We start from the raw sequence: 24,466 nt of genomic DNA, 5'->3' as shown, positions 1-24,466 counted from the left end.
TAAAAAGATATGTTATGGCATTAAAATATACAGGTGTCAAAAGAGTGGGTGGCATCAACCTCAACTTGACAAACTCAAGGAACAGTATGTAGAGCTTTGATTTTTCATGAACGCGCTGTACATCCTTCTGTACCTCTTGACATAAGCTTAATGCTTGCCTATTTGGAACTAGCAGCTATCCAAAAATGCTCTGGCAATGTTAACTACAAGTCCCATCTAAGAATGGTTTTACCCACAAGCTGTGCCAAATGGAAAAATAAGGGGGGCATGAGGGGCTAGGGGGTGTTTTAAAAGTCTTTCCATAGGCAAAAAGGAAAAGAAATCACTCCAGCCTTCTTGGCATGTCCTGATCTCCTATTACCACCCTAGGGAAAAAGAGAGTGTAGGGAACCCTTCTTCTTGGACCCCCTTCACTGTAAAATACTGAGCTGAATGGCAGCATGGGCTTAGGACAGTCCACGGCTAGAACAGCTTCTGGGTTGTCCCTACTGGAAACACCCATCATGAAAGCTCTTGGCTCTCACCCACTCAGCTAAAGAGGTGCTACCAGTCAATAGGCCAGCAGTCCAGAGAAAAGTGTATTTACTCTTCTCAGGATCATGCTGATCTTTAAGCAAAATTTGTTTGTTACAAGTAAAAAGAAGCACACAAGCACGCGTGTACTAGTGCTTAGTTTATCCTTCCTTGTACACTGTTCTGCTTTTGAACTTCATAGATCTTTCCCTATAGCCAACTTACAAACCCTCCCAGAACAGTGGGAACGAAGCTGCAGACCTTACCTGGCTTTAATTAGTTGGGATGACATTTACAGGATACACTTTAATGCAAACAAGACAGGGAGGACAACAGAGGGAAGATCAGAGGCTCTTCAGAATATCAATGATTTAGTCCACTGCTTGACAGGTTTTTGTTCCTGCAATTTAAACCATTACTTATTTAACCACATCCAAAAGCATCCTTGTCAGAAGCCACAGGACTGTGAAACACTCCAGCAATGGACCATTTATGCTGAACACGCTCTGAGCCTGGGAGAACATGGAGATCTTACATCACTCCACATTAGGAAGTCTCAGGAGACTCTCTGAAGGCAGCTGAATGAATGTAATGAACAGTCAGCCACAGGAAAATGGTGAGGAAAAACATCCAACCACACTTAGAGTGCAAAGAGAAACACCAAGGTTCTAACCGCACATAAAGTCATATTAATAGCAACAGAAATTATTGTGGGCTAGGAAGGTGCAGAAGGGACTGACGCAGATGTTTCCTTTTAAATTTAAACCTTAAATTAACATTTTACATCACCATCTCCTTCTCCCCATCCTATTTCTTCCATTAAAAAATAGATGTTAGCCCACCAGGCTAGCCTGCCGCTGGAGACCCCTCTTTCTGCTCATCCATCCTGGCAAGGCTTGCTTCTGGCACAGCAAACCCAGTCCTTCCGTATGTCTTACTGGGAAAACCAGTTTTTACTGGGAACTCCAACCCATCTCTCTGCACAAAATCAAGAGGTGTGGAGAGCCTACATCCCTCCTTGATTGACTTTTGGTTGCTGGAGACATGGAGGAGGAAGGACAAGAGGAAGACCCATCACTCTCATGGTGGAAGAGACCTCACAGCTGATGACCCAGCTATCCACTGGCTGCATGTTTGCTCCATTTCATCTGCTCCAGTTCTGCATAGTTGTGCTTATTTAGAAACCCCAGACAACTGCATGCCAGCCTGAGGGATGCAGCATGGCCCATCTCTGATCTAAGCAGATGCCCCTTTTTTCCCCACACATCCCCAAAATGCTGTTGCATATATATAGAGCACCATTTTAATGATATGTTTTTATGGGAAAGGGGGAATGGCCTTTAAAATGAAAATTTAAAGAAAAGAGTATTTAAACGATTTAATAATGGAGTTAAAGGAAGAAGTCCTTGATTATTCTTTCCTTTAAGTGCAAATTCCATAAGCCAGTCCTAAACATTAACTTATTACACGTAATGAACACTGAAAGATAAATTGACTCATCCAGGAGGCAATTACAGCCCCTGCGGCACACACACACGCAGAGCACCGAGATGGAGAGCACTGCTAGAGGTAATTCCAGGCCCCCCATCCATTCCTTCCACCACCGAAGCACAATAAAATGGTTGCTGTACATTTGTCTGGATAATCAGAGTAGGACACTACAGGGCTGGGGCCTCCAGTGGTGGTAAGAGAAATGGTGGAAGACAAATAGGCTGCAGCAAAGTACAAGATCCTTTATTCCCCAGCCAGCTCTAATGAGCCAAAAGAGCTCGTTCAGGGACCTTGTTAGCAGAGGTCATCCCAACAAAAGTGAATCTCAGCTTTCCGAGGATTTTTTAAGGCAAATGGAGATGAGCTTAACAAGACACAGCAATAAGCAATGCAGCAGGAGGTTAATGATCCATCAGCAACCACCTGCCATGCCAGGACAAGGTGGGAGTTTATGACCTGGCCCAAAAGGAGCAGAGCTCTGGAAGCTGCATGCACAGCATCTGAAAGAGAGATCATCACTTCGAGCTACACACAGCCTATTTCTCCCATTTTTCTCTATTTCTGTGCCTGTATTGTACAGAAAAGTACTTTTTCTGGGCAAAACATACACCCCCACTTGGGGATGCTCTTAACTGGCTTTATTTTCCTCTCCCCCTCAATTTTTTCATATCAATGTAGCTCGCAGATATCAAACAACTTTGAGACACAAGTAAAATCATCTTGAACATGCAGTGAACCAACTCAAAGGACTATGTGTGAATGGAAGAACCCTGCAGAAACTGAGACCAAGAGCAGCACCATGCAACTGAGGGAAAACAAAGTGCCTGACAGCTCCCATCTTCTCAGCTCCTAGTGATCAACTCACCAGAATGACAGCAAGTTGTTCACAGACGAAAAGCTGGAGGGAAAAATAAGAGTCTAAGTTCTTCAGTAGTGGAGCTGGCTCCCAGTGTTAAGGTCATTAAATCACTCCACTTTATACTGAATGTGTGGCAGCTGCACTTGGCACCTCAATATCAGCACCACTACAGCCCTGATAGAACAAGCCCATGGTCTCTCCTCTTCACAGAAGCACTGTTTCTTCTTTATATCTTATTAGTAACCCTAAGAATGAAAATCATAATGGGTCTATATTAGCACCCATCAGTATCCACCCTCCTTTCCCACTATGGGTAGGCAGTTTAGATGAAACAGTTCCATCGCATATGACCACGTTAATCAAAAACACAAGAGAGGAAATATACCCTGCTGTGGACATTTGGATAGGACAAAAAATGAGGAGCTGGCACTTCAGCCCTCCAAAAATAGAACAGCAGACTCCAAGCCCAATCAGCCCAAATGACAACACGGAGATGCCCTGTGGGAGCAGAGGTGTGAGTGAGTTGATGGGGCTGCAAAGCACATCAGCATCTCTGAACCCCTTACTACATTACACTCAACAAGAGCTCAGACTTTTCCAACAGGAGAAACTGAAGACTTGTTCCTCATGATTCTGAAAGTCCCCAGCCCGAAGTAAGTGTCCTTCCAGTAGCAGGGATGTAGCCATGGCTCATCGGCCTGCAAGAGAGAGGCAATGCTACAGCTTACTGCAGCCTGAAGGACAAGTTTTAACACCAAGTCAGCATCCGACTCCAATCATGTCTGTGGAAACGAAAACCTCTGCATCTTCCCCCCTTAACAGATTTATCTTGGCACTGGTCTTTTCAGAGGCAATGCTGCCAACACAGATGGAAAAATAAGCAAATGGGTCATCAGTCTTAGCAGTTGTCACACAGTTTCTTTTCAATGAGTAGCAGTGTAACAATGCATTAACAATAAATGAAATGCCATGTTAACACTAATTTACATAGTACAGAGCCACAGTGCTTTGTTTCCTCTATTCTCCTTCCAGACTCTCCTGACCTGCATATGAATCGAGATGAAATTTAATTGCTGGGGCATTCAGTAGAACCACTGAATTCCTGCTTAATGAGGCTTCATTTGTACTCTTGCATCAGACACCTTCTCTCCAAGGTGCTGCATTAACTAGCTCACATGTAAAATATTTTCCAAGGCATATTTTCTTATGCATTTCAACAAAGAAATAGCAGGAAAAGCGCTGACTGCAAAAAGACAGTATCAGTAGCTTAATAAAGCCAGTGAGATCCCAAGAGCACCAAGCTGTATTCCTCAAACAAGAAAAGCTTTAATGGCTTTTATATCCACTCTCACACACTACCACACAGTATCTATGCTGTGCAACTCTTCTAGAGGAGACAAGGCAAAGCTAGGTGGGACCTGGCCAACATCCGCATGGGAGACAGCCAAGCACTAGGAGCAATACCAGTAGCTTTCATGACTCAGAAAAAGCCCACATTGCACCCAGGAGTCAGAGCTCTGCATGGTTTTTCATTCAGATAGCTCACTGAGCTTCACTCACTCAGAAGTCCTTGGCCATGTATCATGGTTTAAGCCCTGTCGGCAAGTCAGCCATGCAATTTCTCTCTCACACACCCCCATCCCCCCCTTATTGCCCTCCCCCTGCTCCCGGAGGGATGGGGAGGAGAATCAAAAGAATGCAACTCCCACAGGTTGAGATAAGAACAGTCCAGTAACCAAGGTATAACACAAATCACTGCTGCTACCACCAATAATGATAATGATAAAGGAAATAACAAGGGAAAATAATACAACACCTCACCAACTGCTGACCGATAACTCACCCCCTCCTCCTGACCAAGCACCAACCAATACCTAGTCCAACCCCGCAGTGAACTAGACCTTCCAGGTAACTCCCAGTTACATCCTGGGCATGACGTGCTATGGTATGGAATACCTCTTTGGCTAGTTTGGGTCAGGTGTCCAGTCTCTGCTTCCTCCCAGCTTCCCCTCCTCCCTGGCAGAGCATGAGACTCACAAAGTCCTTGGTCAGACTAAACATTTGAGCAATAACTAAAAACATCAGTGTTATCAGCGCTGTTCCCAAGCCAAAAGTCAAAAACAGCACTGCACCAGGTACTAAGAAGGAGAAAAAACAACTGCTACTGCTAAACCCAGGACATCATGGCCAGAGGGCTAATTTCCATGTCAGGTTCCTCAGCCTACATGGCCAAGCAAGTCCTTAAAAAATCAGCCTTTCTCTTTCTTTTGCTTAGATGTAGCCCAACCAGTACCAGCAGCACAGGCACAACTGTGTTTCATAGTCATATATAGTGACCAAAAAAACACAAGACCCCTGAAACACAGCCAATCACATTAACTTGTGGTAGCAGGGGATGCAAGACTGCACACGTGGTGCAGACAGGGATACCCACTCAAGGGGGGACACCACAGTGGCCAGCACTGGATGAGCCCACGAGCTGGCTGTTGGCTCCAGCCTCAGCCTCTTCCCCGTGCTGGGTGTGCAGCACAGCCCATGCTGAGTGATGCCAGTGCTGCACTCGTGCAGTAACTGCAGGGAACAGGGGGAACAATCACAGCAAGCAAGCAGAGATGGCTATCAAGCACAGGGTGAAACCAGGACAGGCTCCCTTGCTGCTGCAGGAAGGCTCCTGGCTCTACCCAGACACCCTGAGGAGCAATGCAGCTCTCAGAAGCACTGGAACACGTGGATGCCGTCGGATGGAGCCGCTCAGCTGTGTGTTTTGGGGTGAGGCATTCCCATCTGCCCGCTTGGCTGCTGCTTGTGAGGTTTTACCTCCCAAGCTGGGCCAAAGCAGAGCCACACACAGCTCCAGGTAACCCCCAAGTGCTATATACCAGTGATATAGAAAGAAGTATTTCAGCTTTAGGGCGTGCGGAGCTCCCCGAGGGACTGCAAATTACTTGTTATTGCAGGCTTACAAGATGGGATCAGCTTCCCTCCTCCCATCCAGGCTTTCTGGGAACAGTTGCAGCACGTTCATAGTGGTATGTAAAGGTTTGTCCTTTTACTCATGAGTTACAGCAACCCATAAAAGTACAGCTTAGGGCTCATCCCCAGTGTGGGTCCAAATGACAACAGTTGATTTGGGCTACTTGCAACAGGCCAGAAGATGGACCACAAAGTCAGTTTGCTGTTTGCATTATAAGGGGAAAAAGTGGGAAACAGGGTATGGTGTAAGGCAGTCCTAATTATCCCAGGGTAGCTAATTACAAAGGATGTAAATTGACAGAAATAAACCCACATGGTCAATAATAGTATACTTTAAAAGCTGGAGATTTTAGCCTATTATCTTTCCAGCTGAAATGCTTTAATTGAAAATGGCTAATCTTCCAGTGGGTTCAGGAAGGGTTTACAAGCTAATTGCTCTCTTTTCTTTAGGATTAGCACTGTTCTGTGAATAAGGGTGGAGGGCAGCAGATGTGCAGCCTTTACTCTCTTTAATTCAAATGCCCCCACGGCCACAAATGCTCCCAACGCTGTGTGGTGGCACAATGGAATCGCTTTCTTGCACACAAAGTGGTTGTTGTGAAATCAAATTACGGCTATCTATTAGGAAAGGAACAATAAATCCCCTTCAGCGCACATCCCTATCAGGAAAGACACAGCACTGGCCTATAAAAATCCCTGATGGAAGTAAATCTCACAGGAGAGAGGACAGCTAACAAATGAATTTACCATTCTCCTTTTGCAACTGGTAGTTGGTGTCATTTGAACGTGGGCAGGAAAATCATTATCCCATGGAAGTCAAAGCATGATCCTGCAAACTTCAGGGTGGCCAGGACCTGGCTGCTAAGATCTAGGCTGAGGGAAGACTTAAAGGAGCTGGTAGAGAGAACAACTGCCTTCAATGTAAGCAGAGAGAAATGGTTTTTGCTTTGCTAACCACAACAGCAACTGTAACCTATTGCTCTTACAAGCCACAGGTAAAGTTAGCTGGTAATCTTGGCTACCTGGAGTAGATGGGGTTTGCATTACATGAGAAAAAGGGGTTGGCTTGATTGTGTGATCTCTCCAGGAGAGATGCACTCAAGAAGGGAGAGGGGGATCCCTAATAGCAAAGGCAGAATGACTCTAATTCTCAGAAAGGGGAAGGGAATTAAAAACGTGTTGAAATACATCTGAAAATGAACAAAATTGGGTCATGGCCATTCAGCTTTTGCTGCTGCAGGGCAAGGAGACGGAGTCCTCCTTAACGTGACATCTGCATCCCTGCTGCTCAGAAAACCAGGCATCTGGCACCTCCTTGCAAGATCCTACCAGCCCAAAAAGAGCAACACACCCAGGAGCAAAGCATTCCTTCATATTCCCATTATCAGATTGGGAAATGCCACACCATTAGGAGCAACAGTGTGCCAAGCCACCCTGCCTAGACTGCAGCTCAGAAGGGCAACAGAGCTCCTGGGCCTAGAAGGTGTAGGGATGAGGAGGAAGCATTTAGTGTTTGAATCAATGGGAAGGTAAAGCTAATGTTGTATTTCACAAAGTCTCAGCAGTGCTGTTCAGAACAAGCTCAGCACCCTTCAGGAAGGCACTAGGGAAGAGATCCATTTCCACCTATATGAGCTGTCTAACAGGAGAGCATCACCAGGGTTTCCTCTAGGATGGCCAGCGAGAAAGACGTCTTGTCCTAGAGAACAGTTCATCTCAATCCCTCGGATAAAGCTCCTAACTTTAGTAATCTGTAACCTAGAGAGAAGATTCATCTCTTTCGACAGAGCAGCAAATACAGCTCATTAACTGCTTCCCCTATTCCTCCTCCCTCTAAAACCTAAAATTTCCTGCTGAATCACTATGAAAAGGGAACACACTAAAACCCAGCAAGGAAGCAGTGCAAACACCACCCATAGAGGAGTGTCTCAGTCAAACCCATGGCAGGAGACACAAAAGAACAGGGAACAGGTACTAGACACAGAAACATGAAAAGCTTACCTAGCTGCATTTGTATAAAGTGCAGCTGAATATTAACTTTTCAAACCTGTACCTGGAATAGTCACTGTGCTGCTACCCTAAATCAAGCCTTTCACTAGCTAGAGAAATGGAATATTCAGTGCTCAAATGAAGACGAATTGTTGCCAGTCAAAGCATCCTATTGTATTCAGCAGTGATTTCTACCACACAGAGTATTTCCTTTACTAAGGGAGAAACCTTCAGAGCAAGCAGATGACTGACATGCACATCACAGGCATATGACAGTATTCAAATCTAGATGGATGTTGAGTTATTAATGGCATGGGTTAGGAGGGGGTATTTTCAAAACTCTATTAACCCAGTGACCCAGTTTATGGCAAAGACGCCCCCTCATTTGTACCTTTTGATTACACATGAGAAGATGCAACAAGTACACATTCTCTGCTACCTCAGCATCCATTTGCATACTGAAGCACAGTAGTTACAGGTGCAATAATGCATTACAAGTAAGAGATTTATTCATTTTTGCCATAACATTCAAAGCAAAGCTGTTCCCTCAGTACTTTATTTTCCTGTGCTTTCCTGGACATTGTTTCTGCTACCTAAAGGCAAAGCAACTGCTGCTCAAGTCCACTCTCCAGAGCTACACCTCCTACTCCAAGAATGTATTCCCGTACGAGGGCCACTGGGAACAATACTGGAAGACCCATGACTGCAAACCTCATTACTCCACAAAGATGCACTCACAGAATCCAAGCCAGATTCAACACTGGATGAATTATTGACAAGAAACCCAAGTTTTGAAGCTGTACGCTTGGCAAAAAATAGATGCTTGGATGCCCCTTTTTTTAAAGGTGAAAAAGAAAAGCACAGAAAATTATTTTCTGAAAGCTCTAAGAGCTATGAAAACCTACGTTTGCTGTCTCCCACCTTCATATTAGCTGACATTTCTGACACATGGTAATAACCAGACTGACTGCAAACAGGAACTAACATTACAGGTTTAAGAGAGCTCCCTAGAATAAGGTTCTCAGAAACATTCTGTACAATGACTTACGGAATGGTAATTTAAGAATATTCTTTAAAATATATTGTAGTGTAAAACCCTTTTACTCAAGTATTAATTCACTGCTAAGAAGCAGTGCAAGGCTTAAATGGATGTAGAGATTAGAGTGAAAGCTATGGGGTTGCTCTCTATAGATCTGAGAAATGATGCAGGTATGGGTAGGGAGGACAACAGGAAAATAGGCCTGGATCAAAAAGCAATGAAGCCTGCAGGTGCTCTGAGCCAACAAACACCTGAGGGACGGATCACCAAAGGGGCATTAAAGCTTCCTTGCACAATTTCAGTTGCATCCCTGCAATAACCACATGCCAGGCAGATGGTGGCCCAGGCATAACTAACAGTTGCCTACATTGCCTATGATTTTTCCAAGGTAATTAAGGACCAGACTCCTTTACAAACAGCATCTGCCCCGAGTGGACTGGGGTCATATTGAGGCAGTACTTGCACAATTTCAAAGGATGTTTGTGATCTGAATTGCAGCCGCATTAAACATGCTAATAGCAAATATACAAAGCATCACGTAGCCTTTGTTATCTCCAGAATGACACACTCCTGGTGCAAAGTGATTTAGCCAGAGGAGAAAGGTGACAGAGGAGGAAGGTGCAGATGCCCTGTGCAGATCATCATAGATTCACATGTTAGTTTGGATTGGAAGAGACCTTGAAGCTCATCCAGTTCCAATCCCCCCTCTTCCACTAGAGCAGGTTGCTCCAAGCCCTGTCCAACCTGGTCTTCAACACTGTCAAGGATGGAGGAGCCACAGCTTCTCTGTTCCAACGTCACACCATAAGTCATGTGTGTAGATGTCACATCAAGTCCTCTCCCAAAGCCACTCTCTCCCATCTTCTCTGGTGAAAGCCTCCAACCAGCCTCCTCTTTTGGAAGTACTGTCCCTGTGGACAAGAACAAAAATACTCCCCTGACTTGGGAAACATCTGACAACATAAGTGTTTGCTGGGATCATGTGGGGTGAAGGGCTGGGAAGGTTACCCTGTGCTGTTAAAAAAGGAGATGGGCACATTCACACCAGCAGCCCCTTCTTGGGCTCATCCCCCCAGGGTGCACAGCTTGGCCTCTTGGCTGGATTTGCTTCTCTGCAGGGGGCAATCCAACTGCACCAGCCTCCCTTGCTCTAAGAAGATGATATTTGGCAGGATTTGATGGTTGAGCATAATTCCCAGATGAAACAGACCAGATTGAAGGATTTCTGCATAATTAGGAGTATAATACTGTATTTGAGAGCCTTCTAAATACCCATAGTTAACAGAGGGCAGCATGCTAGGCAGAAGCCCATCTCATCACAAGGGACTAAAGCTGGCACTAAGCGGATGCAGATCTTCATTTTCTTTAATACCTCAGCAGCCCAAAAGCAGCAGCAGGCAAAAGTCCCCAGCAGACCTCAACCAGATGCCCCAGCTCAGAGGCACCTGATGTTCCCAGAGCAGCAAAACAGCTGTGCAGGTACCCAGGCTCTGGGGGAGTTTCTATAGCAACAGGATGCAAAGAGCATGGAGGTGTTTACATAGTGCAGCTGATTTGCACCAGCGTGTTCATCATTGAGGCAGAAGAAAAAGCCTCTTCATGCCCACAACAGTTTCCAAGTCTCAGATTTGGGGTTTATGGGTCACTTTGCTGTTATCTCTGCCATGGAGCAATGTGGATGCTTTTCTTACACTCCAGCTGTTAAAGGTCCAAATTTCCAAGCTCTCAGAAAGACCTCATCCTGACAGTATTGTAAGACACACTCTTCTCCAAGCAGCAGATGGAAGTATAGCGATCCAGAGCAGTACCACTTCTTATTGCAGTGGAGAAGAACAGGGCAGTTATACATACACATTTCATAAATACACATCCAGATTCTCTGCCAGGTTGCACCATCAGCTCCTCCTACACAGGTACTGTAGTGCCAGGGGAGCTGCAGGGTAACACCTCTCCACTGAGACCAGCACCATCCCAAGCAGCAGCTGTAAGCCAGGAGATCACAGATTTAAGGCTGGTGGGGACCTTCCCAAGTGTTTTTTTGCCAAGCAGCAGACACTTTTCTGTGCTAAGCTCATCCCTGCACCACTGTAAAGACACAATGTCTTTCCTTGGTTGAAACCCCAGAACAGAGATGCCAGCACTGCATCCTCAACGGGCCAATCTCAATGCTCACAGGTGAAACCTTCTTGTCACCCCAAGATGCTACAACATCCACTCCTCCACATGCTCCTGCTCCCTCTGCCCCTGTCCCTTTGCTTCCGCAGGAGGCATGAGCGTATACAAGTGTGCACTGAGAACACACAACACACTGACACAATGGAGGCACCATCTATTTGAGGCTCTGCTTTCATTGCTGTTTGCAGCCCTGCATGCTTTTTACATTACCAACAGCTCCGCATGGCCCTGAGCCCTGGGGTGACAGAGCAGAATTATGGGCTAAGAAATGAGATGCACACCTTTACCATGGGATGGAGCAGCTGCAAAGTTCACCCTGCCATCAGGAAAGCTATGATTTTTCCTAAGTCAATATCCTGCCCATTTGCTGTCACTGCTTCCCTCCCTACCCCTTCACCTTCCTGCATAAAGGGGTTTCATTAAGAGCTAAACTTTGATTTTGGCAAACTGGGAATTTCACATGCTCTGGTTTTGAAGCAGCAAAAGTTTCGAAGCAAATGAGAGATAACCATTCATAGAGCTTACAGATTAATGAGCATGCATTCAGGCCTTACAGGTTAAAAGCTCCTAAGGGACAGTGCCACAAAGCCTTTTTCCCCCTGCAAGTGCCACCTCCCTGGCAACACTTGCTGGAAGACAGGGAAAAATAAAGGGAAAAAAAAGAAAATCAAAGAATCAAGCAGTGTAAAGGACAGGCAAGGAAGGGGAAGCATGGGGATTGAGGAGACAGCAGATTAATAGCCTGGCATTTATGGCAGTTTAATAATAGAGCTGTCACAATAGGAGAGATTTACTAATTGCAGAGTCATTTGCTATGGATTCCCATCAAGCTGCCATTTAAATCGCTGTGCAGCTTTTAAGATGCCTTTTGAAAGTGGGGAAGGGGGGAGAAGAGACAACATCCACAGTACTTATGCTGCTAAATTTAGGAAAACACCGTGTTTTCTTAGGGATGAACAAGGGGATGAGGAAGCGAGGAAGGAGCCAGCGTCACCGTGAGCCCAAAGGAGCCAGGGACAGGTACATCTGTGTCTTACATCTGAGGGCAAAGCTCTCATCTCAAACCAAGCCCTGTTGAGTCTTACACAGCTTTAACCAATGGCTTTCTGATGCCTCCAAGGTCTTCCCAGGCCCTGGGCTGTAGCTCCAGCATATCTTTTTGCAGCACCAGTTTTAGGGGCAGAAAGTCAGGTAAAGCCACAGAGATGAGTCAGGATCTCTCGGGGATGTCAGCTCGGAGCAGTAAGGTTGTTCTTCCACTGACTTTAAAGTGAGCTTGAAGCTCCTAACTCATATGTTCTCACCACACAAAGCTTGCATGATGTAGTGTCTCAACCCGAAGCAGGCATGGCTGTTTTTGCTGGGGGAGCCTGGTGGCAGCTCGCTGCAGTGAAGGGGTGCCCTGCATCCCACCTCCATGATTCAGCTCCTCTCCATCAGGTCCCTGAGGCCACCAGTGCCAACCTAGGAGTGATTCACACAGTGCTTGGGTCCTCCTGGACTCAAGGCACCAGAGCTGTGAACAGACTGAGAAATCCTCCAGGGAGGAGTTACAGCCTGGTGAAATACCTCATTCCAGTTACATCCAATGTTCCTCAGCCTTGACCTGAAACCTTTCTGGCACAGCCTGGAGGGGATTAAAACCAACCCACGTGCAAGCAAGAGAGCTGGTGAATAAGCGAACCACGGGATGGAGAAGACTGCTCTCAATTGAGCAACTTATCCTGGAACTTTATGTCCTAGAAGAGGACCCTCACCCTCATGGGAAAGAAAAGGGCATCTCTCAGCACTAGCAGGAGTGGTTTTGCATCCAACAGTCCTCTTCCTCACCAGCATCAGCCAGGTGGCTGAACACCAGGCTCCACTTGGAATGCAGCCGAAGCAGAGGGAGATGCTTTTGGGGCCCAGGGCAATGATGTGGTCCTATCTCAGCCAACAGCCCAAGGGAATGCCATGGCCTCTACATCACACATGTGCTCATGGCTCAGCTGAGAAGCCAGCAAAAAGGCCATTTTATTCCTTTTTTTCTTTAGGGAAACAGGACTCTCGGAATTTCAGGCAGGGCTCTTGCCTTTGCACATCATCAACAATTAGCAGCCTACATGAATGCACGGTTGGGCTTTCGAGGCATTTCAATTCTGCTGTCATTCAATAATCACCAGTGACTCAGAGGCTCCTTTTCCTCCCACACTCTGTGGCCCAGAACTCCGAGTCTTTTTCATCCCTTTGAATCTACTGGTACAGAAGATAAAAATCTATTAAACAAGACTGCCTGAGCACTGCATCTGCATCTAATCTGACACACCAAGAGCACAATTTGAGCAGGTATTACATTTGGGACTTTTCCCAAGACACTTATTCAAGTGCATTTGCAAGCAGGATGCTGTACTAAGGCAATATAAGGCTCTTTCTGTACCATTGAGGATAGGACAAAACAGTGCCAGCTCCCATCCAGTCCCAGAATCTTAGTCTTGCTACAGCTGTTTCTAAGCAGGTTTGGTCTAACAGGAATACATTTAGACATAGATGAGAAGTGTAACACAGCATTTTCTTCTCAGAGGCACAATCAATCCCCATTGTACACTTAGTAGAGATAAGAAGGCTGAGGCATAATTGATTTTATTTTATGGGATGTTCTACCACGAGCATCTTTGAAAAGAATTCAGCTATAATGAACATACAGTACAAGGTGAGTCTTCACTGAGGGAAATGTCAAATGCCTAGGGACAAGTTTAGATCTAAGCAACTTCAGATGCATTACCCTGCATCTTAGACGAGGCTCTTCAGTTATGTTAAACCAAGCATACCAACACACGTGTTCCCTATATGTTCTCATCAAGACAAGGGCAATGTTTACCACCATCTCCCTTGCTAACAAAATACCTCCCACTGTGCCTACTTCACTTTAGGAAGTCCTTTTCCATCTGTGTCTTCCTGTCACCTCATCTGTGGCACCTTGGGAAAGCTCTTTTCAGGCTTTACAATAAAAGTTGGATAAGATGGGAGAAGTTAGCACCACCTGCTTGCTTCCACACAGCATCCTGAAGAGCTACCCTACCACTGCCCAGGGCTTGGGGTGCTTCTCACACTGCTCCTTCTTGGAGTCCATGGCTGACAGCCCCACTACCGGTTCCCTCTACATCACCATAAGCACCCATCAGCTCTGGAGGAAAGGGTTTGCTTGTTCAGACAAGTTCACCCCATCACCCTTGGCCCTGGATGGTGCTACTGGGGACTGGCTCTGCTCCAGGAGCTATTGAGACACATTTGCATGCCTGTGCTAGCACAGCTACCCTAAGAACCACTTCTGTCTGCGACAAAACACCTCTGTATGGATTGCAACACCAAAGTGTTAGTCATCCAGTCAGCAGACAGAGAGCAAACACAGCTAACCAGGGAAATAAGCTTTGTTCCATGTGAAAAGGCATTGGGTAGGGCAGGAAGAGGATTAAGGCAGTGCTTGAATGAAATATGTGAGTGGTGGGGATGTGAACTTGGGTAGTCCCATTTCAAAGCAAGTCACAAAGTGGTAAGGTAAAAAATAGGGGGGGAAGTCTGAAAACTGAGAAGATACAGAGAATGACTGAGTGCAAACACATAAAACCTGGGAGGTTCTTGCAGTTTGCTTTTGCTTTCTTAGTTGGTTTTGGCCAAAATCCCTTACCCCTATGTTAAGGTTGTGCTTCAGCTTCCCTTTCCTCATGCATGGAGCAGGGGAATGAAGGAGTGAAGAGCTGATCTGCTGGCCAGCAAAGCCTCTGACACTCCGATAACACTGCACTGAGTTTAGCACCACATACTAATACAAGCTGTGTCTGATCAAAAACTGAGCAATCAGAGCAGCCTGGAAGGTTAATGGCATACTCCACCTAACTGTCAATGCAATAGAGGAGGTTCATAATACAGACACCAGGACTGCACCCCATTAGCACAGACACACACTAGAGATACTCAGATAGATGACAGAGCTAACTGTGAACCCTACTGAAGCTGCATAGGAGAGCTGCTCTTCAATCCCATTCACAGCAGGGCAAGGGCTGCGGGAGATAACAACATGCTTTTGAAGCCTGAGCCACGCCACCATCCATTTTAGATATGCACTTTTTCTTCCCAGGACATTCAATTGCAGGAGAGTGCCAAAAATACCATCCCTATTCCCCAACCACATGAGAAATGCCACAGAATGTAGAACTGTCCATTCAAAATAACTTACTACTGGACTCGATGGCATCAATGAGACCCAGAAGGCTTTAGGGAAGGTTACACATGGTGTTACCTAAAAATCACACAAGTCACACAAGACTGTCTCCTGATATAAGTCTAAAACTCCAACCTGTTTAAAAGCCTCAATATTCACATTCCTGCATTACCTGAAAGAGCACCCACCGAGAGGGAATCAGGAGGCAGCCTCCACTGTGATCATTCCAGCTCCTTCCAGGCAATGTCACAAAAGATACTCTCAAAACGTGCGGGTACAAGCAGCCTGCTGAGTACCTGCTAGGCAGATGTGTTCATTAGCAATGACACCTTTGCTATTTTACATGCAAACAGGACCTGTGACCTGCATTTGTGTCATTTGTGTAGTTTAGAGCAGACATTTCTTGGGAAGCCAGGCTCAATACATCATCACCAGCACTGCTTGAGCCACTCTTCAGCTGCTAATTAACAACCAATTTATGTTTCCAATTCTAACATCAATATTAATATGAAGCTTTTATTAATGCCATAGCAAGACGCCCATGAGCACACATGGGTACAGCTGACCTTTCAAAGCAACTAGAGAAGGGTCACAAGAGATATTCTTGTCTTATTTATACATCCCCCCAGGTAACATTGGTGCTGAAGGGCACAGTCATACGATGGAGTCACATTTGTGCCGACAGCCCAGCAACTGTCACAGCTCCGGCTGCCACCAGTGCCACGGGCAAGGCCAGCTCCCACTGCCCCTTGGTGGGTCCATGAGCTGGGGATGCTCAGGAGCCATGAGCCAACTCTGCCCTCTTGTGATTACAGGGAGGCTTCCAACCTCTCCATCCTCGCTCTGTGTCGGAAGAGGAGAGGGTTTTTCTCCAGATAGGTGCCTACTTCCATCAGACAGAAGAAGGAACATTTATTTCTTGAACTTTCTAAGAGTTGGAAGCTGCTAGATAATGGTAGGATTTAGCAAGTTCCTCAACAGAGTAGGAGGCACTCAGGACAATACCTGCTCCTCTCTGGGAACAGCCTAGACCGCAGGTTTGCCCCATCTCTTGCAAGAGTGCTTTAGCCCCATGTTTGGCAGTGCCCAGCAGCAGACAGACACTGCAGACTTGGGGCTGCCTGCAGGGAGCACATTGAACATGCAGGTAAGCCTCTAATATCCTGAGCGTTTGGGTTTTCAGGTCAACTCAGCACAAAAAAAAAGGCTGGAAAAACCTCTCACTACCGCCACATCCTCACCTTTCCTTATCCACCCACCCGCCAAAGCCAAGCTGGCTCCACAAGCTATTCCCACATTTTCCATCCCAAGGCGGGTGCTGGCTGGGAATTAAGGACAGTAAACCCATCATTCCATCACCTGCAAAATCCCATTTTCCCTTCCTAAAAGGAGCATCACTTGTTTCAGAGGCTGCTGGTCCAGATCCTTTATGCACAGCAATCCTGGCCTCGCCTGCAATGCATGGTGCTCCACGAGGGAGCAGCATGTACTTTCAGTTGAGTTCTACAACTCCTTTTATAATGGCTTATGGAGAGAACAGGGACAGAAAGGGATACAATTGAATGCTTTTATTTTCACAAGCACATATACAGGATCGCAACATCACCCTGCAAGAAAGAAGGTGCTGCTGGGATGTGCAGTTGATTATTTCTTGCTTTGAGGCTATATAAGCTGAGCTACCAGAGCAAAGAACTTCTGGAGGGTTAAAAGAATGAAAGTAAAACACCACACAAACAAACCAAACCAATAAAAACCACCCCAAAACCAACCAAAAACCCTGAGAAACCCAACTGTGAGGGAGAATCAGGCTTCAAAGCTGATTTCAACCCCACTGCACCAGGCTCTGCAGGAGTTACAGATCAGCTATTGAAGTCAAGAGGGCCTGACTTGGCCATTGTAATAATGTGCTGATATTCCAAACGAGTTCGATAGAAACACTGGACACCCCTAATATTCTTTCTCAGCCTTTTGGTAGGATCTGCATCATGGTATTGGTTATGTTGGGATTCAGATTGCCCAGCTTAACTTCCAGCTGATCCTCACATCCAGGACTGCCCAGCCTATTGGATCACCGCCCATTCATTTGTTGTCAAGATACTACTATCAAGAATACTTAGTTGGTATATATTGGACAATGAAGAATGACCACTACCCTGTAAAGGATCTTGGAACTCTGTCTGAGCACAGACAAGGGAACAGAGAAGAACGCTGCCACATTCCTGTCTGTGAGCTCAGGAATAGCCTGCAAAATCCTCACCATAGGTTGCTGCATCAGCAAACAAATGTGGGAGAAATATGTAATGCATTTAAGTGCTAGCAGAATGTATAAACACATATATACCTGCATCCATCTCTCCACAGAAGCTTGTTACCTACATTTCCATCACATTATACAGCCACTGCATGTCACTGCTTAGACAAAATGACCAAAAAAGATTTGAGCACAGGTTCAAAAGTCCTGCCTGGGATAAGGATAATGGGGGTGCCCTCATCAGTGTTGTGAGGGCAAAGCAAGGAAATAGAAAGATCTCAAGGGAAAAAAGTAATAATAATAAAAATCAGCACTTGCTGCTCACAACATGACTACAGAAACTGCTTGAGAAACATCACCCACTGCAGGGGTTACACAATGATCTCTTGCTGGGCTATTTCCCAAGGCTGATTCGTAGAACAACCACTCTGATGTCTGGTCCAGAGAGAGCATTTGGTCATTGGCCAAACACCTTTTCTCAGCTCTGCTATTCTGATAGCTCATGCATAGGTGTTATTTTTCCTGGGATACCGACTATTCTTGATGAAGTTTGTGAGATCTTTTCTCCCCTATTTCCCCCCTGCCCAGATACAGTGGGGCATATGGAGCAAAAACTCAGCCTGATGGATGATTACTTGCTGGCTGCCCTAGCTCCTAAAGATGCTCACACACACCCCACCATGCACAACAGTGCCATGAATTAGCATTCAATCTCAGATCTGTCAAACTCAATGAGTGCAGATTAATGTAGCCTTTTAATTAATGGATTTTGTCAGGGGAAAAAAAAAAGGAGAAACAACATTGCCCACACTACTGCAATGGTTGATAGAGGATGGGGAGTCAGTTCCCCACTCCCAGAGCCAGCCTCTTACAAAGCCTTTCCTCTACCTTTCCTGATTTCAAATACTGGAGTTAAACTCCAGTAAACCCAGCCATGCCATCTCACTCCATCAAAAACTCTCTCCCACACAGACATCAGTTGAAAGGCTGCCTGACGCTTAAAGGAAAGCCTTTCAGATCAAAGCACACCAAGACTGCTTAGACATGCCTGCTTTCCAAATGATTCGTCTGTATATCTCCCCATTAGCTCCAAGTCCAACACAGGTCAACAGCAGATGAAATGCAGGCATTTAGCAAACACCCTGAACTGCTGTGAGTCTTCACTGCCCAGCTTCTTACCCACTCCTGTACCTGCAACTGTCTTGCTCCAAGCCTCTTTACTTACATCCCAAAAATCTGGATGTCAACAGGGCAAGGGCAATGGTGGTGTCTCTGGTTAGGACTCCCCCATGTAGGTATCCTACTTATCCCTATGGCATACAAGGTCAGCTAGCTGTACAAGGCACTCTAGGTCGCTAGACAAAAAAGCCCCACAATCAGGGGATCTCTCTGAGTGCTGTGCGCTGTACTGTATGCAGTTCCTCCATAGAGGGATGTTTCCCTCATTAGAGGGATCACAATCTCCCATGGCCCTTGGCAGCCACCAGAGTACATTCCTCTGGGGGCATCGCTCTCCTTGCAGGTAACATCACACCAAAGCAAAGATCACGTCCACAGCCCAAAGATTCCTGACCTCCCCATGCAATCTGCACATGGAGTTGAACCATTGAGTGACAAAGGTGCAAGAAGGGCAGCACTCGTTTACAATCTTGAGACCCCAGCATGAAGAACAAACTGCAGGGAGGAAGCAAACGCTGCTAGCAGCGCATGGGAAGCTTGTTATAGGAGCATACAAACGTATGTTTTTAGTACAACAGTGTTATTAAGGAGGTGTTTCAGAGATCTGAGGTCCATAGGAAAGCAATAAGTAGTAATTAGTTAGATAACGTGTACTACATGTAGCTTAAGAACAGAACAGCAAAGGATGAAGTGGTAATTGTCAGAAAATACAGGGGGAAAAAGAAAGAAAAGTAAAACAAGGGGAAAAAAAATCTCTGCATTTTGGCCAGATACCTTAAGGAATAAAAAAAGCTCTTAATTCCTGCAGATTCCAAGATAAGTACAAAATTTGCTGTCATTAAGGGATCCAGACATGGACAGACTAGGTTTACTAAGGGCTATTTCTCTTGTGCCATGGCTGCAGATTTGGATTCCTTGCCTTCTTGGAGGTGTTCAGCATTCCAAATAATCAGCATGCAAAAGGCTTGTAAAGCTACAAATAAATCTTCAGCTCGGGTTCAGCAACACTGTACCTGTTAGAATAATGACCAAGACCCTGATCTCCATGTAAATCCAAATTTCCCCTTACTCAGCAAGAAACATCTCCCCATCCCTGTGTCCTTGCCACCCATCCCAAAGGATGAGGACGACTGCAGTCCCCACAGTAGCAGTCCTCAGTTCCCACTGTGCTGTACTTAAGCCAATTCCTCTGTCAGGAAGAGGATATGAGCACGGAAAGCCTGTGTAATTTATGTGAGCAGTAAAACATCCAGATGAAAAGATTACTCAGTACATTAAAACATAATTATGGCCAGTTAGGAAGTTAAAGCACAAGGATAATAATTTCAGATGTCCAGAAGAGAGAGCATTGAAGGTTGGCTTTTAGCACAGCACGTGGCTGCTTGTCCATGAGCATGATAACAAAGAGACCTTTATAAAAAGGACAGAGGAACATTCGGAGGTGGTTGGCAGAGGCAGCTCCCTCCGGTTGTTTTGTTAAAACCCACACAGTTTGTGGCACCTGTAAAGTGCAATTCTTGAGGTTGTTTTTTCTCAGCCTTAACAACAGCAGGAACCAAAAGCTTAAGAGAAAACAGAAAGCTCAATAGAAAAGAGCCCACACCACAGAGAAGCGCTCACCCCTGCACTGACTCATGCAAGGATTAGATACCAGGAGCAGTTTGCAACTGCCGTCAAGCAGGACCCATGGTCCTGCTGTTCCAGGAAAAGAAAAGAGTACAATAAACTCATGACTTCTTAGGGATGACTCAGGTCAAGCTCCCACCTCACCAATTCTTCCCTCACTTCAGAAGAAGCCAGTGTGTGTTCACAGCACACCAACATTCCCAAACCGCTCCACGTCTGCCTAAGGAGACAGCTTCCCACAGCGTTTTCCCACCAAGTCCCAGCTTCTGCAGCATGCTGGATTTGACCATGCTGATGCCTTCAAAGCATCTCATCAGCACCGTCATACTTCAGATACTCTTAACCAACAATGAATACAAGTTAAATCTATTGCTTTTAACAAGCAAGCCCGGGATCTGGTGATAGGAATAAGCCTCCAAAGGAAATCAACCTTATTATTAAAAGCCCGTAAATAGGGGGAAGGACAAACACACCACCTCCTTTGTCCTTCCCAGCTTAAAACCACCAGCATAAGGTCAGGGGATCATAGACGTTTTTGTTCAGTTTAATGAAACATCAGCCGAAATATCTGCAGCTTAATCCCAAACCCCAGACATGCAGCTCACAACGCACCCTGCTCCCTCGTAGGGAGGGAAAATGAAACCAAATGATGAGAGGTTAATTAAGCCACAAAACAAACCAAGACTCCAGCCAGCAGTACAATTACCTCGGAGTGCCCTCCACCGGAGGAAGGTCTGCAAGAAGTGCATGCTCTTCTTCCTCAGTCCCGGAGCAGGTGGCAGCATTAGCAGGACCAGGTCTACTCCACCACTCACTCACCAACACTCCAGCATTCCCAGCCTCCTTCCACCCCTTTGCACTACCTTGGTCCAGCCTTCTAGAAGAGTACCTGGGTCTGCTCTGCTAATCACTGATGCAGAGTCTGGGGTTTCTCTCTCCCTCTCCAAATAAGCAATTAGCATGAATAATTACAGCTCTGATAATAATACCCAGCCACCTTTGAGCAAGAGGGAAAAGACTGTAATTAACTCTTTCTGAGGGATCAGAGGAGGTTGAAATAGCACAAGCCTAATTATCTTCTTCTGGGACGCCTCCTGGCTACCAAGAAGCCTTGGAAAGAGTGGGTAGCAGAGGTTAAGTAGTATCCTTTTAGAAACCTCTCCATCCAACCCAATTTTATGTGTCTGCTACCCAAGTATTCATTAGATGTGCAAACGTACACGAAGGGGAAAAGAACCCACAATTTTCCCACTGTGTGCTTAATGGGCAGCGGGTATCCATGCACAGACTGCCTGCAGCATTATCCCATGATGAATGTTTGGCCACTGGGGACTCTGAAGCCATTCCCGATTCCCGTGCACAACACAGAGCCACTGCCTGATGGGTGGCTACCAACAACAGTGCCCAGGGCTCAGGAGACCTGACCCCGGGATGGAGAGGGAATTGATGCATAACCATAAACCAAGTGCACAGGCACTCCTACCCCAAGCTTTCTTCCTGCCCCAGCCCCCAGGTCACAAAGCTGGGGGGAATACACATAAATAATGCAAGAGATAACTCAAGAGCAGCTCAGGAAGGAAGCTGGAGGAGCACATTTAATAGTGCCTTTGCATTAAACTGGCTTGTTTCCTTTCCCAAAGCCTCTCCTGGCAAGCAGGTGGGACAGACACGCGTGCACATCCTGCTCCCAGTTTCTTCTAAGAAGCAAAACACTCAACATGCACCACCCCACAAAGGACTTAAAATGAGTTTAGAGACTAAACCAACAGATGGTGTCCCTCTGCAATAACTGCCCCAAACCTCCCAAGGCACCGAAAGGTGATAGGGTTTATCCAGTTGCTATAACATGCTCTCTTAACGTTACTGGGAAAGTGATTAATAGAGTTATTATACAATCTTGTCATGCTTTAATGCTATTGCAGTGTCTGGAGATGTTATTAGAGAGTGCCGCGGCATAAGCGTTGTGTGTGTTGCCCTCCAAACACTCCAGTCTCTTATTAAGAGAGCACAGGTTTTGTTAACATCTCCTCTTGTACACTCCATTGACCTGGAATGTTTGAGAGGGGAAAAAATCACTATTTATGAAACCTCCTCACTAGTCTTAGAAAACCTGCTGAAACTTTTATAACTCTCCAAGCATTTAAGCATTCATTTTCATACTGCAAAGGCTCTCCATAATAATTCTTTCATGTGTGACATCAAGGTGGCTCCGGGGACTGCAGAATATAATAAAACACATTAAAATACAATAAAATATTTATTTAGATAGTAATTGGAAGATTTAATGATTTTGTCAGCAGAGCTTTACCCAGAAGTTCTATATAATGTGTATTTTACACTTCTTTACTTCATACACTCTTTTATTACAGAACTTTTGGGAGTGGAATGTCTTGAAAAATGAGAAGGTAAATACATTCTCAGAGACAATCTGAATCCCACAAGTTATTATGCGTGCTAGTTTCTCTGTAACATGAATAATTCCACAAGCCTTAAGCAGACTAAGCCACGGTGGAAGGTGAAGATTATATATTAAGACCCAGTCTTTGAAATCGTAACTATTAATAAATAATATGACCAATATGGCTTCATGGTTATGATATTGGGATCTTAAAAGGCTGTTTTATTGTGATGTAACTGTACCTGGTGTACCTGCACTTCTGGTGTGGCCCAATAGGATTTGAAGACATGGTTGAGTCTAAAAAAGAAACGGGGCTTGAATTTCATTTTTGCTACGATCTAATCACCAAGGCAGTGAATCCAGCCTCTGCTCTCAATTCTTTCCAGCTTACATATCACCCTCAGCATCTCTGACCCAAGCAGGTTATTTATGTGCTATTAATGGATGCAGGAGGCACACACTATGATTCTCCCATCAGAAATGAGATGTCACTTTCATAAACTGAATGTGGCCCCAGGGATGGGGAGGCCCTCATACCCCATCACGCTGTGGTGGGCAGCCCTTGCTCACAGGGATCCATTGTTACCCACCTGGGAAGTGTTTGAGATCTTGGATCATGTTCAAAGTTTTATGAAGCACAGACAATACTTCAAGAGAGTAAACTGGTTTACAGGCAGGGACCTGAGCATTAAAAGCACAGACATGGGGATGTTCAGAGGGCTGAAGGTTTGTGACTCTGTCATCTGGCTCAAAGTCTTAAAGATGGGATTTGATTAACACCTTTTGGTTACCACTGAGCTTCCTAAACAGCAAGCGATGCAGCCTGTTGTCCTCTGGTCTGTATACTCAGTACCAGCTGCCTTCAAGGTGTTATTTCACTAAAACTTCCAGCACTTTCAATTAACATGTAGAAAAACCATCAGTCATTATGCCTTCCTGAGAAATAATTGCTTTCCCTGGCTCCTTTCCCCATCACTGTAAGCTCCCATTTAATTTATGGGCCCATATAAAATACAGAAACCCAGGCTAATACTTCACGAGCTTCCTAAGCATAAAGTAATCAGCTTTCCCAACACCCTTGGTGGGGAGGAGGGAAGTGGCACAACATGAAGGGTGGCTCATCCAGCAGCAGACAGGGAGCTTGCAGGAGGGGGAAGGACAAGCTCAGACTCTCTAAGTCGCATCTGCAGGGCTGGGACATGAGCAGTGGCTCCCAACCCCGCTGCAGTGGGATGTGCCTGCCTACCCCTTGGCAGAGCCTCCCATGGTCCCACACTGTGCAGGACGCCTGCACCAGAGGCAAGAGATGAAAGGAGAAGGATGCAAACATCAGAGGAACTGGGGAGATGGTGTCATAAAGAAAACACAGTTAATACCTTGCTGATTATTCACACCTCAGGCCTGCCCTAGCCAGCAGCTGGGGCTTCAAGCAGGAAGCACAGCTGAGGATGCTCAGGGAGAGAGGAAGGTGCCTTCCAGAGCTGGAAGGACCTACCAGTCCTCCCTGATCCACTGGTTGCAGGTGGTCCATGGGTGCTGATACCCTGGAGGACAGGTGATGGTTGAGGTGTTGCAAGGATTCAGCTCACCCAATTTGAAACACAACCCCAGTACAATCACCACTACCTACAAATTCATCCTGCACCAGTGCTCTAGCACCTAACCAGAGCAGCGAGCTTAGGGGTCACCCCACATCTGCCTCACCACGGGCACAAGCCCCTGCTATAGGTAGGAGGGTGTCTGAGCACTGGGTGCAGAAAACTTCTTTGCACGCA

General features: G+C 45.9%; 1 protein-coding gene across 3 annotated transcripts in view; it reads right to left on the bottom strand.

Moving 5' to 3' along the window:
- The window catches only part of GRIP2 (glutamate receptor interacting protein 2), a 101,748-nt gene extending 80,615 nt beyond the window's left edge, over positions 1-21,133 (bottom strand). For all 3 annotated transcript variants that reach the window (XM_031042823.2, XM_034066032.1, XM_031042826.2), the window contains exon 1: positions 21,000-21,133. In XM_031042823.2, coding sequence (XP_030898683.2) covers positions 21,000-21,078 — 79 coding nt within the window. In that variant the 5' untranslated portion in view covers positions 21,079-21,133. The remainder of the gene's footprint in view (positions 1-20,999) is intronic.
- Between the last annotated feature and the right edge of the window lie 3,333 nt (positions 21,134-24,466).

Source organism: Melopsittacus undulatus, chromosome 9 (genome assembly GCF_012275295.1).
Source record: "Melopsittacus undulatus isolate bMelUnd1 chromosome 9, bMelUnd1.mat.Z, whole genome shotgun sequence".
Taxonomy (NCBI): domain Eukaryota; kingdom Metazoa; phylum Chordata; class Aves; order Psittaciformes; family Psittaculidae; genus Melopsittacus; species Melopsittacus undulatus.
The sequence above is the reverse complement of the archived record's forward strand: the minus strand, read 5'-3'. Positions and strand labels throughout refer to the sequence as shown.